The sequence below is a fragment of the Mytilus edulis genome, chromosome 1, assembly GCF_963676685.1.
Source record: "Mytilus edulis chromosome 1, xbMytEdul2.2, whole genome shotgun sequence".
NCBI lineage: Eukaryota > Metazoa > Mollusca > Bivalvia > Mytilida > Mytilidae > Mytilus > Mytilus edulis.
Window position 1 is genome coordinate 12,766,012 of NC_092344.1, and position 18,607 is coordinate 12,784,618.

Consider the following 18,607-nt stretch of genomic DNA (forward strand, 5'->3'; position numbering starts at 1 on the left):
AATGTCTCTTTAGTGATGGTTTGGGGAAACTATTACAAATTTTGAGAGCTGTTAAATCTAATTTAACAGCAACATATTTCCATTTCAGCAACAAATATCGTTAGTGATGTTCCAGTCCAATATATTTGAATGTTCAGGACCAACTCTTGATGTTGAAGACCTGATAAAACCAGAAAAGAAAATCAAAAAGGAATCAGCTATTTCTGAGGGAAATACTAACCTGGATTTATAACTATTTCTTAAACTTCAAAAGAGTAAATGTCTAAAACAGTGTGTATTTTCATGCAAGTATAGAAGACCTTGCAACTGGGCCGATGATACACACACTGATACTGGGACTAATGGTCCAACATAAAAGATTGATATACAGTACACATTTTCCTGATGTTTAATACCAAAACTCCAAGCCTGACTTCAAATTCAAGAACTGATAAAGCATAATAGAACAAAAAACTTCATTTCTCTAATTTCATAACACATTTTTAAAAAGTCCATATTTTTATATAAGTACCATGATCATTCCACATCAAAGTATTTCTTATATTATATTCTACTTTAGTTGGAAACTATAAATAACGGAAATTTCAACATAATCATAATGGAGAGGTAAAAATAAACAGACAATGCGATGGCTATAAAGAAAAAGACAAACAAACAACAGCACAAAAAACTAAAGACTAAATTATAACTAACACCAACCAAACTTCAAGTGATCTTAGGTGCTCCAGAAGAATAAGTAGATCCTACTCCACACGTGGTACCTGTTGTGTTGCCTATGTTGGTACACACCAGGTAATAAGTGTAATTCGGTAGTCACATTTGTGAAAAGGGAACAGTAGTTCCGTCATCTGGGAAACGAATATTCCTCAAGGCAAACAACTCGTTATGGCGTCCGTTAAATTTACGAAGGGATGATTCCATCTTCATTCATATACATCAAATAAAATCGATTTAATCATAAACATGTTTCTTCTTCTATCAAGTAACAGTTAACCGTTTTATTAAATTAATTTCTTGTACTAAAAGTGTTTAAATACGACAATACTCGCTTTTTTATAAAATGAATTGTGTTTAAGACCAAACTTTGTACTTGTTCAACAAGACAGTTTGATGATGTTCGGTGTGAGGCAAGTCACCGTGTTGAACACCCTACTTTCACCTATAATGGTTTATGTTTACATGTTGTGACTTGGATGGCGATTTGTTCCCTTGACACTCATATTACATCTTCTTATATCTATTTTAAATGACGAAGTAAATAGCTTGATTTTGAGCAGTAAAGTTTCCTGAATTATGTTGTCATAACCTGAAGGAAAACAAAAGGTAACAGAAACAGTGAGTAGACAAACTTTTATTGTCCCAATTTAACTGCAACAGATGCACCTTTCAACAATGAACGTCGCTGCAATTATTGCCGACCGTGCAAATGCTGTATAGCCAGTCAATGTCGTTAAAAACTTCCATTTGTTTGTCTTCAATTATGCTGCTTTTAACACACACACACCCCTCCCCGTTCTTTGATTTCCTATAATTTTTTTCACTTATCAACAGTATAATCTAGTTTACCAGTTTGCTATTGTGACCTGATTCCCCAGCAAGTAAATATTTTGTCGTCACAAGATAGAACCAACTGCATATAAAAATACCCGTATGTTCAAGTAACAAAGACCTGAGCTACTAGGATGGCGATAAACTCTTGAATTGTCAATCTTAAGATAATAAAGGCCTATGTGTTCCTTAATCCATTAAGCTTATAGTGATGTTCTTACTGCGTTTTTCAATTATGTATCTATCTTATTTCAGATAGAGACAAACACTGACAGGAAGATAATTAGTGTTCATTACGAAGATACTTCTAGGATTTAATATAATTATAGTCATATAGTCTAACATTTCCTAGTTCTATATTATAATTGTCGTTGATAATAACAAGAAACTGTCAACATTTGCTTTTATCAATATATTCCTTGATTAAAGACATGACTGAAAGTTTATGTTTTCTAGTTTTTGACATCATCGAATTATACTTACTTCACTTAAGTTTGCACTTAAACATGTTAAATGTGTAACGCAATGGGTGCAACATAAGGCGCAGGATCTGCTTACCATGCCTATTTGTTCACGGTGTTATTTTTGATCAGCCTTTAGTTTTCTATATTGTGTTTTGTATATTGTTGTTTGTCTGTTTTGCCCTTTGTTATCGACTTATGAGTCAGGATATCACTTTAAATTTAAAGCCTTTTTCATGATCAGATTAAAGATCACTGAGATCAATTTTATTTTCTGCAACATACCCACTTCTTCTATAAGGAACCAGGTTTCTCGTATGTTTTTATTCTGCCAACACTATCTGATTGTATTATACATTTCAATCATTAATAAGTGTGGGCTCTATAGAAATCCTTTGATCATTATTACCTGAAATATTATATTTTAATTATTGTCTGGAGAGTGTTGGGTACATGTATAGGTTAGATCCAATACTAGGCCATATTCTCAAATCACAATTACGTATTGTCTGACCCATTTTGAAAACCTGTCTAATTGTAATAAGTCCAACCCATTATGTCGCATTTAGAAGACATATGAATCATCAAGGATTTAACAGGCGGAATGATCAAAGTAGCACAAATAGCACTAATATAAGCATTGATAAGGTGGTAATTGAAAGAAACCTTAAAACGGTGTTGATATTTTTCTTGTTTGCTGCTGTTGAAGACTTTTTTGTAGTATAAATGTGGTATGAATGTCAAGGGATAAGTAGTTCATATTTTTTGCAGAACTTTAAGACATTTAGTCAATTTTGAATATTAGCAGTGCAAATTGCAAAGTTTTAACCGATGATTGAGTTAGAAATATATAGTAATGCAATACCCAGAATGTGTACATCGGCTTCACATGAACTAGATTCCACTCATATCAAATCTTGCTGGTCACACTCTTGCTTATGATCTGAATCTTGGCAACAACACTGCTATGCGAAATGCTCTATCAAAAAGACTGAAATATTGTTAGCCTTTATCCATAAATTGAAAACACAATTTTTATACTACTAATGGATTCAGTTTAGTATGGTTTAGACGACAGCAGGTCAGATAGCATAATCGATCATAAAGACAATTTACTTATTATGCCAGGTAATTGTCAAAAAAAAGAGAACGCAGATACTCTTTCCGAATGAGTTATGATGGTGGAGTTTCGTAGATCGAAATTATAATTAAATAATAAAAAAAAAGCTAAAGAGGTATATAAACTCCTATGCTACATCTATTTCAATGTACATAAAAAATCATTCCTTTTCTGTCTCACTTCCAGGACAAAAATGTTGTTTTCCCCGCAAACAAAGGTGACACCCACTTCTTTATTTTGTGTAAATCACATTACATAAACGGCTTCATAAATGAATTAGACATTGACAATTCACTTAGAAACCCAATCTATATAATTGCTCGGCAATTACAAAATGGAAAATCCTAAGCAAGCATAGTTCAGTTCAACTAAATGTGAGGAACTTAATCACCCCAAATTATATCAGTTTTGTAACAAACAATGCCATCTTGCTGGGGCACCTAAGCGCTCCATGAAACCTTAAAAACTGTCAACATCACTTTCAGTAGTATTAAAACTGTCAAACTACTACCCCGAGGAGGTGTGAATTTTGACGTTGATACTAAATCGATCCCAAAGATCGGTTAGATAACATACAATCACAGTTTCTTTGAAAACATTTGACTTCTCTACCCTTTACACTTGTAATTTTTTTTAAAGAAGTATCCATGATTTGTTCAATATCGATATTGGCCAATGTTTATACAAATATCTTGTTTTAAAAAGGAATACATCATACTTTGTGAAAACAGCAAAATACCCTCAGTGAAACAACCACTTTAGGAGTTATTGTCCTTTATAGTCAATTTTTAACCATTTTTCGTAAATCTTTTAGAAAAATCTTCTCCTCTGAAACTACTGAGCCAAATTTAACCAAACTTGGCCACAATCATCATTGGGGTATTTAGTTTAAAAACTGTGTCCGGTGACCCGGCCAACCAACCAAGATGGTCGCCATGGCTAAAAATAGAACATAGGGGTAAAATGCAGTTTTTGGCTTATAACTCAAAAACCAAAGCATTAAGAGCAAATCTGACATAGGTAAAATTGTTCATCAGGTCAAGATCTATCTGCCCTGAATTTTTCAGATGAATCGGACATTCCGTTGTTGGGTTGCTGCCCCTGAAATGGTAAGTTTAAGGAAATTTTGCTGTTTTTGGTTATTATCTTGAATATTATTATAGAGATAAACTGTAAACAGCAATAATGTTCAGCAAAGTAAGATCTACAAATAAGTCATCATGACCAAAATGGTCAGTTGACCACTTTAGGAGTAATTGCCCTTTATAGTCAATTTTTAACCATTTTTCGTAAATCTTAGTAATCTTTTAGAAAAATCTTCTCCTCTGAAACTACTGGGCCAAATTTAACCAAACTTAGCCATTAGCATCATTTGGGTATCTAGTTAAAAATTGTGTCCGGTAACTATGCCAACAAACCAAGATGGCCGCCATGGCTAAAAATAGAACATGGGGGTAAAATGCAGTTTTTGGCTTATAACTCAAAAACCAAAGCATTAAGAGCAAATCTGACAGGAAGTAAAATTGTTGATCCGGTCAAGATCTATCTGCCCTGGAATTTTCAGATGAATCGGATAATCGGTTGTTAGGTTGCTGCCCCTCCCTGAATTGGTTATTTTGAGGAAATTTTGCTGTTTATTTGTTAATATTATCTTGAATATTATTATAGATAGAGATAAACTGTAAACAGCAATAAGTCAGTATGACCAAAATAGTCAATTGACCCCCTAAGGAGTTATTGCCCTTCATAGTCAATTTTTAACAATTTTTTTAAAATTTGAAGATTTTCAATAACATTTTCCACAGAAAGTACTGTTATAGATAGAGATAATTTTAAGCAGCAAGAATGTTTAGTAAAGTAAGATCTACAAACACATCACCATCACCAAAACATAATTTTGTCATGAATCCATCTGTGTCCATTGTTTAATATTCACATAGACCAAGGTGAGCGACACAGGCTCTTTAGAGCCTCTAGTTATTTGTGGGGTACTTAGTTTAACGGATTTTAACATGTTAAATGTTCAACAAAGTAAACATTTTCTACAGGCCTGTTTGCAGACTGGCTAAACTATCAAATCTGATATCGTCAAAATGCAATTCTTCCTTAATCTTTAAAAAAAGTATTCATGAAAATAAACAAACTTCAGTAATTAAGATGAGTTTCTATTCACGGAGACAACAGTGAAAAAAGATGAAATGATAATTATTTGTATATATAGAAACCGAATCGAATTTATTTCTGAAAGTTCTCAAGTCGGGTTTATATTTCTAACCTAAATACTTAACATTGAGATGTTGAAGATACACTTTTTTCAAATGTTGAAGTTAGAAAGTGTTACAGAACTTATTTTCTACATATTTTGTCGATAGGCAATCATTATTCAATCTTGTCATTTGGAAAAGGGGAGGGGAGAATGTATTAGAAAAGCTATTAATGTAAACAAAGAGTTGCCTCCTTTGGAAATATTAGATTGCACCTTTAAACATATTCAACAAGCTAATGAAAATTGTTTGATTTGAAGAAGAAAATGCCAATATTTCCCAATCCCTCTCTTTTCAACTAAATGTTATAAAACTTATACACAATGCTTATAATCACAAAAAGGTCTGAACTACTTGAAACCTGCATCTGTTTGTGGAAGTAGAAATGTCAATAATTAGTACATTGAATCATGCACATTTACAAGTACCATCTGTGGCCCAAAGACACATTCTTCCTTTATTTTTCAATTATAAAAATGTTTAAAGAAACATGCTTTCTTTCAGAGTTTTTTCTGCTGTGAATAAGGACTTATATTCAGATTAGTACATGTAGGAATAGGAGGTCTAAGTCTACTGGGAGTTATAGGAGTAATCTACTTTACAGAGACTGATGTCTCAGACTTTGTTATAAAGCATTATAGAAAGACAAAAGCAGAAAAGAGGGAAGCAGAAGAAAGAAAGAAGGCAGAAGAAGCTAAAAAGAGGGAAGAAAATGGAAAGAAGTCAGAAGTAGATAAAAAACTGGAATAATAACGTTGTTTGTAGTTTTATGTAGTTTTATGTAGTTATAATGTATTAACTTTTTCTAATTTATTGAATGTTGTTTTCATTTAAATAGAAAATAGTATTAACATTTTAAGTGATGTCTATATTGTTTGGTAAACATTTTTGAAGTTTTTTTTATGTTGCTTGCAAAAAGAATTGTTCTTCATATAATATTTTATATCTTGCACTTAGGGTGTTTAAGTTTTGTAAAGATAAGTTGAGGTAATAAACAAAATGTAATTTGTGTGATTTTCAATTTTTTATCAGTCTTAAAATTGAGAATGGAAATGGGGAATGTGTCAAAGAGACAACAACCCGACCAAAGAAAAAAACAACAGCAGAAGGTCACCAACAGGTCTTCAATGTAGCGAGAAATTCCCGCACCCGGAGGCGTCCTTCAGCTGGCCCCCAAACAAATATATACTAGTTCAGTGATAATGAACGCCATACTAATTTCCAAATTGTACACAAGAAACTAAAATTAAAATAATACAAGACTAACAAAGGCCAGTTGTTAATGTTGATGTTTATTAGACGAAATTGCATAAACATGATAAATCAGACTTACAAAAAAGATATTTTTGTAAAGGAAGAGGATATGTTAGTTAGACATGTGATATTTTTGGTGCATGTATCGTTTTATTTAAATGAATTTGAGAAGTTTCTTTTTTTAATTCTTCCTTAGATCCTAAGATTACTAAGAATGTTTAGGTTTTGGAAAGTGGGTGCTCGTTTTTTTTTAATTCAGTGAAATAAATCAAACAGTCAGTTTGGCAAATTGAAGTTTACATTTCAATTGCATTACTGTTCCTCATTGTGAAACCGATGTTAGTTTACAATCAGTTTAGACATCATCATGATACAGATATAAGTTTACAATCCATTCACACATCATAAACAAATGTTTTGTAAAGGTTTGGTTTGATATGAATCTCTTCCTTTTATAGGAAATCTTAGTTTGTAGGAAATTTGATTGGCTCCGGAATGTTAAATAACATTAAGTGTATAGTACCATTCAGACCTTTTAAATTCAACTATGAAATTCTTGTACATTTGCAGTACATGTAATTAAATGTGTTAAATATAAAAATACACAGGATTTAATCATAGTTTTGAACCAAATTACTTTTTGAAGGACAATTGATTTCAATGTATGTTTCTAAAGCAATTACAATTACAAATAGGTTTCAGTTTTCACAGAAAAAGGTACAGGTGTTGATATTTTTTAGAACAGGGTATTTAGATGAAAAGGACTTTTATATTGTTAGAAAATACCATACTTTAATAAAAAAAAAATGTCATTCATGTTAATATACACATATTAAGTTCTGGAATTGACCTCTGCTTTGCTGTCCTTTTTGTGTCTACTTGTGTAAAAAAAATGCGTGTCAAATGTGATCAAATATCAAATACATATTTATTGTTTATATGGATGTTTTCATAATCAAAAGTTAAGGTATCAAATCTGTACTTTCTGATCCTAAAATTAAATTCTTTTTCTCTTAGATCGTGCTGATCAAGTATTGTGATTGATTGTTGTTGTTGATATAATTTTCAGAACTCTTGCCCATATTGTAGTGGTAGATGAAGCTGGAGTACCAGGAGCTTGACAGACCAAATGTACTTTTGTAAGAACTGGCAATCCTTGAAAATTAAGATCAGAGTATAAAGCTCGTGCCTCATGCAGGGTTTCAATTTAAATCTCAGTATTGACAGGCTAGTGATACTGTAGTTAAACTATCTAGACCACTTAGTCACTGAGGCCCCTAAAGTGGTATGTTGCTAGAAAGTTGAAAAATTAAAAGTAAGTGTCGATTTCTTTTAAGGGGGATGGATATGCATCATTCTTATTTCAACTTCCATATTTGATGTATTTCCTTTATGAAAAAGATAAATTATCATATAAATACTTTAATACTCTATTAGATGAACCATGAAAATAGGAAATTTCTTTTAATGTAACTGTGCAGTTCACTGTCACATGACTGTATTAGTTTTTATACGACCCCAAACAAATTTTGAGATCGTATGATGTCGTAGTCGTCGTCCGGAGACACATTGGTTTCCGGATAATGACTTTAGTTTAAGTAAATGGATCTTCATGAAATTTTTCAAAAGGTTCAATACCACAAAAGGAAGGTTGGGATTGATTTTGGGGATGATGGTCCCAACCGATTAGGAATAAGGGGCCCAAAACTAGCATTTTTCTAGTTTCAGGATAATAACTTGTGTAGAAGTATTTCAATTGCTCTAAAATCATACTGCAATGTTTAAAACCACAAGTAGAAGATTTGGATTGACTTTAGGGGTTATGGGGCCAAAGTTTAGAAATAAGGCACCAAAAAAGGGCCAAAAAAAGAAGCATGTTTCTAGTTTCCAAACAAGCTTGAATATTGTGACCAAATTTGCCCCAACTGTTCAGGGTTCAACCACTGGGGTCGTATAAAGCTGCACCCTGCGGAGCACCCGGTTGAAAACATTTTGTAATGTGTTATTGAATTTTGTTCTTTGATTTGATAGTATCTAACTTTGGATCCCATGACTTCATTGCTATTTCTTACAAAAATTATTGATTTTCTATTGAATTGTTTTTTATTGAAGAAGTTTGTTTTACAATATTTTGACAATTGCTTACAACTTTACAGTCAATGAAGAAATATTGATTGTAACTAGTGCAAATACTTGAAGCAAATTGAAATTCTGGATATTTTCCATTTTTGAAATTTTATGTATAACACAATGTTTATTTGTTGTCAATTCATATTTTTTTTCTAAGTTTAAGGATTATCCTATTTGTAATGGGAATATGTCTGATTGGAATTTTGTCTCACCTTCCACAGAGTCAGAGAACCAAAATAAAGGTCTTCTGTTGGCTGAATGGGCTTTGTGGACTTTAAAGTGTGTGGATTTATTCAGATTATGGGTACACTCTAATATTAAGTTAATTATTTTTGATATACAGATGAATAAGCATTGAAACATTTCATTTTTATGTTTAGTTTTGTGATTAGGTTGGACAAGCAAGACATATCTGTGTGTTTATCAGTTTGTTGTAGTTTACCATCACTGTATTGTTGGGTCATTTATTTGACCAATTTCATGAATCAAATCATTAATATAGATTTTTATCCAGGTCAGTATCATTTTCTTTCTTTTTCTTCATTTTTTTTCTTCAAATTTCCAATTTAATTTCTGTGCCAAAAATCTACAGTTAGTATTTTTTTTTACCTCAACCTCAGAGTATTTATCATTTTACCTTTGTCTAAAAAGATTTCTAGCTACTCAGTTGTGAATATGAAAGATTTCAGAGTGTCAATTTTTTAATTCATTTCAAAGTACAACAATTTTTTCATTTGATTGAGAAAAGAGAATAGTGGTTTATTTGACCAGTTTTCATATTTTAACTGTAATGATTTCGAGTGCTATCCATCATTTTGAGTGCTCTATTATTGTATTTAAATATTAGAGTTTGTTGTTTATTTTTTTACCCTGTTGACCATTCCAGATGAAATGAAATATTTCTTTCCAAGTTATGAATTGGGTGTTTTATTGACAATGTCATACTGGAATGTATATATACATAAGGGAATTATTTTGTTTGTTTATAGATGAAATTTATATTGTCTACTTTGAATTGACAATGTTTGAGTTATATGGTCATTTTTATCTTATTTTGTTTTAGACCTATTTGAAATAGTTGTCACTATTGAATAACTTGTATGATATCTGAGTGCTATTTTGGAAATGAGGAAACATGAAAAATCCAAATTTCTTGAAAAAAAATAAGGGTAAGAGAAAAAGGTAAAGTCTTAAATGGAAAACAGTCAATTAATCAAAGCATTCTTTAGATTAAAGGGCAATGTGTGATGAGTGCTTTTTATGGCTTGATAATTTCACTGAAATTTTGCTTTAAAATTCTGAAGAAATTTTCAACTAGTATGTGGAACTGCAAATATATAGCACATGAAAGTAAAAAATAAATTACTAACTTGTACTTATGTAGGTGCATTATACTTTATTTTTGCCATCAATGTATAATGAATGAAATTAAATGTTTTATCCATACTTGTTTTAGTATCTTCCTTTATATGTTTTATTGTATTGAACAAACCCGAGAAGTCTCTGGTTATAATAAGTCCAGTCTCATCCCTTTTAAAACATACCAGGTTGCCTTACTCTCCCTTATATATTTCTAGTTTTTAGGTAAAGATTGCATGAAATGCAATCAAACCTTATGGGACTGACTTGATATCCAAATCTTCCAAGGCTGATCACTACCTATTAGATACACAAAATATAGTGCATTGATCATAACATTCTATACATACTTTTCATGAACATTTCCAGAAATTTATCGATGTAATATATGCTCAGATATTCAAGGCACAAAATGATGTTTCACTTGTCAAGAAAATTACATTTCTTTTGCAAGGTGCAGGAATCTGATATCTTTGACAACATTTATATAAATAACTATATCACTGAACACCTTATGAATCTCTTTATAACAGATGTTATTGTCTGGCAGTGAAGGTGGTACATTGTTAAGTTTGTACCTTGATAAGAGGTTGGAAGCAATACCTCATTTAACTAGACTGTAAAACAAATCTGCTGATTTACCTTTATAATAAAGATGAATTCAATTTTGATAAACGAACTACAAAAACAACAAAAAATAATAACTTCACTGTGTTTTTCCTAAAAAATGTCTCTTTAGTGATGGTTTGGGGAAACTATTACAAATTTTGAGAGCTGTTAAATCCAATTTAACAGCAACATATTTCCATTTCAGCAACAAATATCTTTAGTGATGTTCCAGTCCAATATATTTGAATGTTCAGGACCAACTCTTGATGTTGAAGACCTGATAAAACCAGAAAAGAAAATCAAAAAGGAATCAGCTATTTCTGAGGGAAATACTTAACCTGGATTTATAACTATTTCTTAAACTTCAAAAGAGTAAATGTCTAAAACAGTGTGTATTTTCATGCAAGTATAGAAGACCTTGCAACTGGGCCGATGGTACACACACTGATACTGGGACTAATGGTCCAACAGAAAAGATTGATATACAGTACACATTTTCCTGATGTTTAATACCAAAACTCCAAGCCTGACTTCAAATTCAAGAACTGATAAAGCATAATAGAACACAAAACTTCATTTCTCTAATTTCATAACACATTTTTAAAAAGTCCATATTTTTATATAAGTACCATGAGCATTCCACATCAAAGTATTTCTTATATTATATTCTACTTTAGTTGGAAACTATAAATAACGGAAATTTCAACATAATCATAATGGAGAGGTGAAAATAAACAGACAATGCGATGGCTATAAAGAAAAAGACAAACAAACAACAGCACAAAAAACTAAAGACTAAATTAAAACTAACACCATTCAAACTTCAAGTGATCTTAAGTGCTCTAGAAGAATAAGTAGATCCTACTCCACACGTGGTACCTGTTGTGTTGCCTATGTTGGCACACACCAAGGAATAAGTGTAATTCGGTAGGTCACATTTGTGAAAAGGGAACAGTAGTTCCGTCATCTGGGAAACGAATATACCTTAAGGCAAACAAATCGTTATGGCGTCCGTTAAATTTACGAAGGGATGATTCCATCTTCATTCATATACATCAAATACAATCGATTTAATCATAAACATGTTTCTTCTTCTATCAAGTAACAGTTAACCGTTTTATTACATTAATTTCTTGTACTAAAAGTGTTTAAATACGACAATACTCGCTTTTTTATAAAATGAATTGTGTTTAAGACCAAACTTTGTACTTGTTCAACAAGACAGTTTGATGATGTTCGGTGTGAGGCAAGTCACCGTGTTGAACACCCTACTTTCACCTATAATGGTTTATGTTTACATGTTGTGACTTGGATGGCGATTTGTTCACTTGACACTCATATTACATCTTCTTATATCTATTTTAAATAACGAAGTAAATAGCTTGATTTTGAGCAGTAAAGTTTCCTGAATTATGTTTTCATTACCTGAAGGAAAACAAAAGGTAACAGAAACAGTGAGTAGACAAACTTTTATTGTCCCAATTTAACTGCACCTTTCAACAATGAACGTCTCTGCAATTATTGCCGACCGTGCAAATGCTGTATAGTCAGTCAATGTCGTTAAAAACTTCCATTTGTTTGTCTTCAATTATGCTGCTTTTAACACACACACACCCCTCCCCGTTCTTTGATTTCCTATAAAAAAATTTCACTTATCAACAGTATAATCTAGTTTACCAGTTTGCTATTGTGACCTGATTCCCCAGCAAGTAAATATTTTGTCGTCACAAGATAGAACCAACTGCATATAAAAATACCCGTATGTTCAAGTAACAAAGACCTGAGCTACTAGGATGGCGATAAACTCTTGAATTGTCTATCTTAATATAATAAAGGCCTATGTGTTCCTTAATCCATTAAGCTTATAGTGATGTTCTTACTGCGTTTCTCAATTATGTATCTATCTTATTTCAGATAGAGACAAACACTGACAGGAAGATAATTAGTGTTCATTACGAAGATACTTCTAGGATTTAATATAATTATAGTCATATAGTCTAACATTTCCTAGTTCTATATTATAATTGTCGTTGATAATAACAAGAAACTGTCAACATTTGCTTTTATCAATATATTCCTTGATTAAAGACATGACTGAAAATTTATGTTTTCTAGTTTTTGACATCATCGAATTATACTTACTTCACTTAAGTTTGCACTTAAACATGTTAAATATGTAACGCAATGGGTGCAACATAAGGCGCAGGATCTGCTTACCATGCCTATTTGTTCACGGTGTTCTTTTTGATCAGCCTTTAGTTTTCTATATTGTGTTTTGTATATTGTTGTTTGTCTGTTTGCCCTTTGTTATCGACTTATGAGTCAGGATATCACTTTAAATTTAAAGCCTTTTTCATGATCAGATTAAAGATCACTGAGATCAATTTTATTTTCTGCAACATACCCACTTCTTCTATAAGGAACCAGGTTTCTCGTATGTTTTTATTCTGCCAACACTATCTGATTGTATTATACATTTCAATCATTAATAAGTTTGGGCTCTATAGAAATCCTTTGATCATTATTACCTGAAATATTATATTTTAATTATTGTCTGGAGAGTGTTGGGTACATGTATAGGTTAGATCCAATACTAGGCCATATTCTCAAATCACAATTACGTATTGTCTGACCCATTTTGAAAACCTGTCTAATTGTAATAAGTCCAACCCATTATGTCGCATTTAGAAGACATATGAATCATCAAGGATTTAACAGGCGGAATGATCAAAGTAGCACAAATAGCACTAATATAAGCATTGATAAGGTGGTAATTGAAAGAAACCTTAAAACGGTGTTGATATTTTTCTTGTTTGCTGCTGTTGAAGACTTTTTTGTAGTATAAATGTGGTATGAATGTCAAGGGATAAGTAGTTCATATTTTTTGCAGAACTTTAAGACATTTAGTCAATTTTCAATATTAGCAGTGCAAATTGCAAAGTTTTAACCGATGATTGAGTTGGAAATATATAGTAATGCAATACCCAGAATGTGTACATCGGCTTCACATGAACTAGATTCCACTCATATCAAATCTTGCTGGTCACACTCTTGCTTATGATCTGAATCTTGGCAACAACACTGCTATGCGAAATGCTCTATCAAAAAGACTGAAATATTGTTAGCCTTTATCCATAAATTGAAAACACAATTTTTATACTACTAATGGATTCAGTTCAGTATGGTTTAGACGACAGCAGGTCAGATAGCATAATCGATCATAAAGACAATTTACTTATTATGCCAGGCAATTGTCAAAAATAAAGAGAACGCAGATACTCTTTCCGAATGAGTTATAATGGTGGAGTTTCGTGGATCGAAATTATAATTAAATAATAAAAAAAGCTAAAGAGGTATATAAACTCCTATGCTACATCTATTTCAATGTACATAAAAATCATTCCTTTTCTGACTCACTTCCAGGACAAAAATGTTGTTTTCCCCGCAAACAAAGGTGACACCCACTTCTTTATTTTGTGTAAATCACATTACATAAACGGCTTCATAAAGGAATTAGACATTGACAATTCACTTCGAAACCCAATCTATATAATTGCTCGGCAATTACAAAATGGAAAATCCTAAGCAAGCATAGTTCAGTTCAACTAAATGTGAGGAACTTAATCACCCCAAATTATATCAGTTTTGTAACAAACAATGCCATCTTGCTGGGGCACCTAAGCGCTCCATGAAACCTTAAAAACTGTCAACATCACTTTCAGTAGTATTAAAACTGTCAAACTACTACTCCGAGGAGGTGTGAATTTTGACGTTGATACTAAATCGATCCCAAAGATCGGTTAGATAACATACAATCACAGTCTCTTTGAAAACATTTGACTTCTCTACCCTTTACAATTTTTTTTTTAAAGAATTATCCATGATTTGTTCAATATCGATATTGGCCAATGTTTATACAACTATCTTGTTTTAAAAAGGAATACATCATACTTTGTGAAAACAGCAAAATACCCTCAGTGAAACAACCACTTTAGGAGTTATTGTCCTTTATAGTCAATTTTTAACCATTGTTCGTAAATCTTTTAGAAAAATCTTCTCCTCTGAAACTACTGAGCCAAATTTAATCAAACTTGGCCACAATCATCATTGGGGTATTTAGTTTAAAAACTGTGTCCGGTGACCCGGCCAACCAACCAAGATGACCGCCATGGCTAAAAATAGAACATAGGGGGTAAATGCAGTTTTTGGCTTATAACTCAAAAACCAAAGCATTAAGAGCAAATTTGACAGCAGGTAAAATTGTTCATCAGGTCAAGATCTATCTGCCCTGAAATTTTCAGATGAATCGGACATTCCGTTGTTGGGTTGCTGCCCCTGAAATGGTAAGTTTAAGGAAATTTTGCTGTTTTTGGTTATTATCTTGAATATTATTATAGATAGAGATAAACTGTAAACAGCAATAATGTTCAGCAAAGTAAGATCTACAAATAAGTCAACATTACCAAAATGGTCAGTTGACCACTTTAGGAGTTATTGCCCTTTATAGTCAATTTTTAACCATTTTTCATAAATCTTAGTAATCTTTTAGAAAAATCTTCTCCTCTGAAACTACTGGGCCAAATTTAACCAAACTTAGCCATTAGCATCATTTGGGTATCTAGTTAAAAATTGTGTCCGGTAACTATGCCAACAAACCAAGATGGCCGCCATGGCTAAAAATAGAACATGGGGGTAAAATGCAGTTTTTGGCTTATAACTCAAAAACCAAAGCATTAACAGCAAATCTGACAGGAAGTAAAATTGTTGATCCGGTCACGATCTATCTGCCCTGGAATTTTCAGATGAATCGGATAATCGGTTGTTAGGTTGCTGCCCCTCCCTGAATTGGTTATTTTGAGGAAATTTTGCTGTTTATTTGTTAATATTATCTTGAATATTATTATAGATAGAGATAAACTGTAAACAGCAATAAGTCAGTATGACCAAAATAGTCAATTGACCCCCTAAGGAGTTATTGCTCTTCATAGTCAATTTTTAACAATTTTCTTAAAATTTGAAGATTTTCAATAACATTTTCCACAGAAAGTACTGTTATAGATAGAGATAATTTTAAGCAGCAAGAATGTTTAGTAAAGTAAGATCTACAAACACATCACCATCACCAAAACACAATTTTGTCATGAATCCATCTGTGTCCATTGTTTAATATTCACATAGACCAAGGTGAGCGACACAGGCTCTTTAGAGCCTCTAGTTATTTGTGGGGTACTTAGTTTCACGGATTTTAACATGTTAAATGTTCAACAAAGTAAACATTTTCTACAGGCCTGTTTGCAGACTGGCTAAACTATCAAATCTGGTATCGTCAAAATGCAATTCTTCCTTAATCTTTAAAAAAAGTATTCATGAAAATAAACAAACTTCAATAATTAAGATGAGTTTCTATTCACGGAGACAACAGTGAAAAAAGATGAAATGATAATTATTTGTATATATAGAAACCGAATCGAATTTATTTCTGAAAGTTCTCAAGTCGGGTTTATATTTCCAACCTAAATACTTAACATTGAGATGTTGATGATACACTTTTTTCAAATGTTGAAGTTAGAAAGTGTTACAGAACTTATTTTCTACATATTTTGTCGATAGGCAATCATTATTCAATCTTGTCATTTGGAAAAGGGGGAGGGGAGAATGTATTAGAAAAGCTATTAATGTAAACAAAGAGTTGCCTCCTTGGGAAATATTAGATTGCACCTTTAAACATATTCAACAAGCTAATGAAAATTGTTTGATTTGAAGAAGAAAATGCCAATATTTCCCAATCCCTTTCTTTTCAACTAAATGTTATAATACTTATACACAATGCTTATAATCACAAAAAGGTCTGAACTACTTGAAACCTGCATCTGTTTGTGGAAGTAGAAATGTCAATAATTAGTACATTGAATCATGCACATTTACAAGTACCATCTGTGGCCCAAAGACACATTCTTCCTTTATTTTTCAATTATAAAAATGTTTAATGAAACATGCTTTCTTTCAGAGTTTTTTCTGCTGTGATCAAGGACTTATATTCAGATTAGTACATGTAGGAATAGGAGGTCTAAGTCTACTAGGAGTTATAGGAGTCATCTACTTTACAGAGACTGATGTCTCAGACTTTGTTATAAAGCATTATAGAAAGACGAAAGCAGAAAAGAGGGAAGCAGAAGAAAGAAAGAAGGCAGAAGAAGCTAAAAAGAGGGAAGAAAATGGAAAGAAGTCAGAAGAAGATAAAAAACTGGACTAATAACGTTGTTTGTAGTTTTATATAGTTTTATGTAGTTATAATGTATTAACTTTATCTAATTTATTGAATGTTGTTTACATTTAAATAGAAAATAGTATTAACATTTTAAGTGATGTCTGTATGTTTGGTATACATTTTTGAAGTTTTTTATGTTGCTTGCAAAAAGAATTATTCTTCTTATTACATTTTATATCTTGCGCTTAGGGTGTTTAAGTTTTGTAAAGATAAGTTGAGGTAATAAACAAAATGTAATTTGTGTGATTTTCAATTTTTCATCAGTCTTAGTTGTTAATGTTGATGTTGATTAGACAAAATTGCATAAACATGATAAATCAGACTTACAAAAAAGATAGTTTTGTAATTAAGAAAGAGGATACGTTAGTTAGACATGTTAGACATGTGATATTTTTGGTGCATATATCGTTTTATTTAAATGAGTTTGAGAAGTTTCTTTTTTTAATTCTTCCTTAGATCCTAAGATTTCTAAGAATGTTCAGGTTTTGGAAAGTGGGTGCTCTTTTTTTTTTTAATTCAGTAAAATAAATCAAACAGTCAGTTTGGCAAGTTTACATTTCAATTGCATTACTGTTCCTCATTGTGAAACCGATGTTAGTTTACAATCAGTTTAGGCATCATCATGATACAGATATAAGTTTACAATCCATTCAGACATCATAAACAAATGTTTTGTAAAGGTTTGGTTTGACATGAATCTCTCCCTTTTATAGGAAATCATAGTTTGTAGAAAATTTAATTTGCTCCGGAATGTTAAATAACATTAAGTGTATAGTACCATTCAGACCTTTTAAATTCAACTACGAAATTCTTGTACATTTGCAGTACATGTAATTAAATGTGTTAAATATAAAAATACACAGGATTTAATCATAGTTTTGAACCAAATTACTTTTTGAAGGACAATTGATTTCAATGTATGTTTCTAAAGCATTTACAATTAAAAATAGGTTTCAGTTTTCACAGAAAAGGTACAGGTATTGCTATTTTTTACAACAGGGTATTTATAGATGGAAAGGACTTTCATATTGTTGGAAAATACCATACTTTAATAAAAAAAAATGTCATTCATGTTAATATACACATATTTATTTCTGGAATTGACCTCTGCTTTATCTATCTTTTTGTGTCTACTTGTGTACAAAAAGTGTGTGTGTCAAATGTGATCAAATAGCCAATACATAATTATTGTTCACATGGATGTTTTCATAATCAAAAGTTAAGGTATTGTATCTGCACTTTCTGATCCAAAAATTAAATTCTAATTCTTATAGATCATGCTGCTTGATTATTGTAATTGCTTGTTGGTGTAAGTGTGATTTTCAACACTCTTGCCCATATTGTAGTGGTCAAATTTTATTAGTAGAAGAAGCTGGAGTGCCAGGATGGACCCACTGCTTTTTGTTAGGAAGTGTCTTTCGTTGTCAGTTAAGATCAGAGTATAAAGCGTCTGCAACATGCAGGGTTTCAATTGAAATCTCAGTATTGACAGGCTAATGATACTGTAGTTGAATTACCTTCACCACTTGGCCACAGAGGCCCTTAAAGTTGTATGTTGTTGTAAATATGAAAAATAAAGAGTAAATACTGATAT

The 18,607-nt window shown here is 31.7% G+C and overlaps 1 protein-coding gene across 2 annotated transcripts in view; it reads left to right on the forward strand.

The window, feature by feature from the left end:
* Window positions 1–17,449, forward strand: part of LOC139524256 (man(5)GlcNAc(2)-PP-dolichol translocation protein RFT1-like) — a 53,691-nt gene extending 36,242 nt beyond the window's left edge. For both annotated transcript variants that reach the window (XM_071319010.1, XM_071318971.1), the window contains exon 16: window positions 16,753–17,449. In XM_071319010.1, the coding sequence (XP_071175111.1) occupies window positions 16,753–16,998 (246 nt within the window). In that variant the 3' untranslated portion in view covers window positions 16,999–17,449. The remainder of the gene's footprint in view (window positions 1–16,752) is intronic.
* Window positions 17,450–18,607: the final 1,158 nt, after the last annotated feature.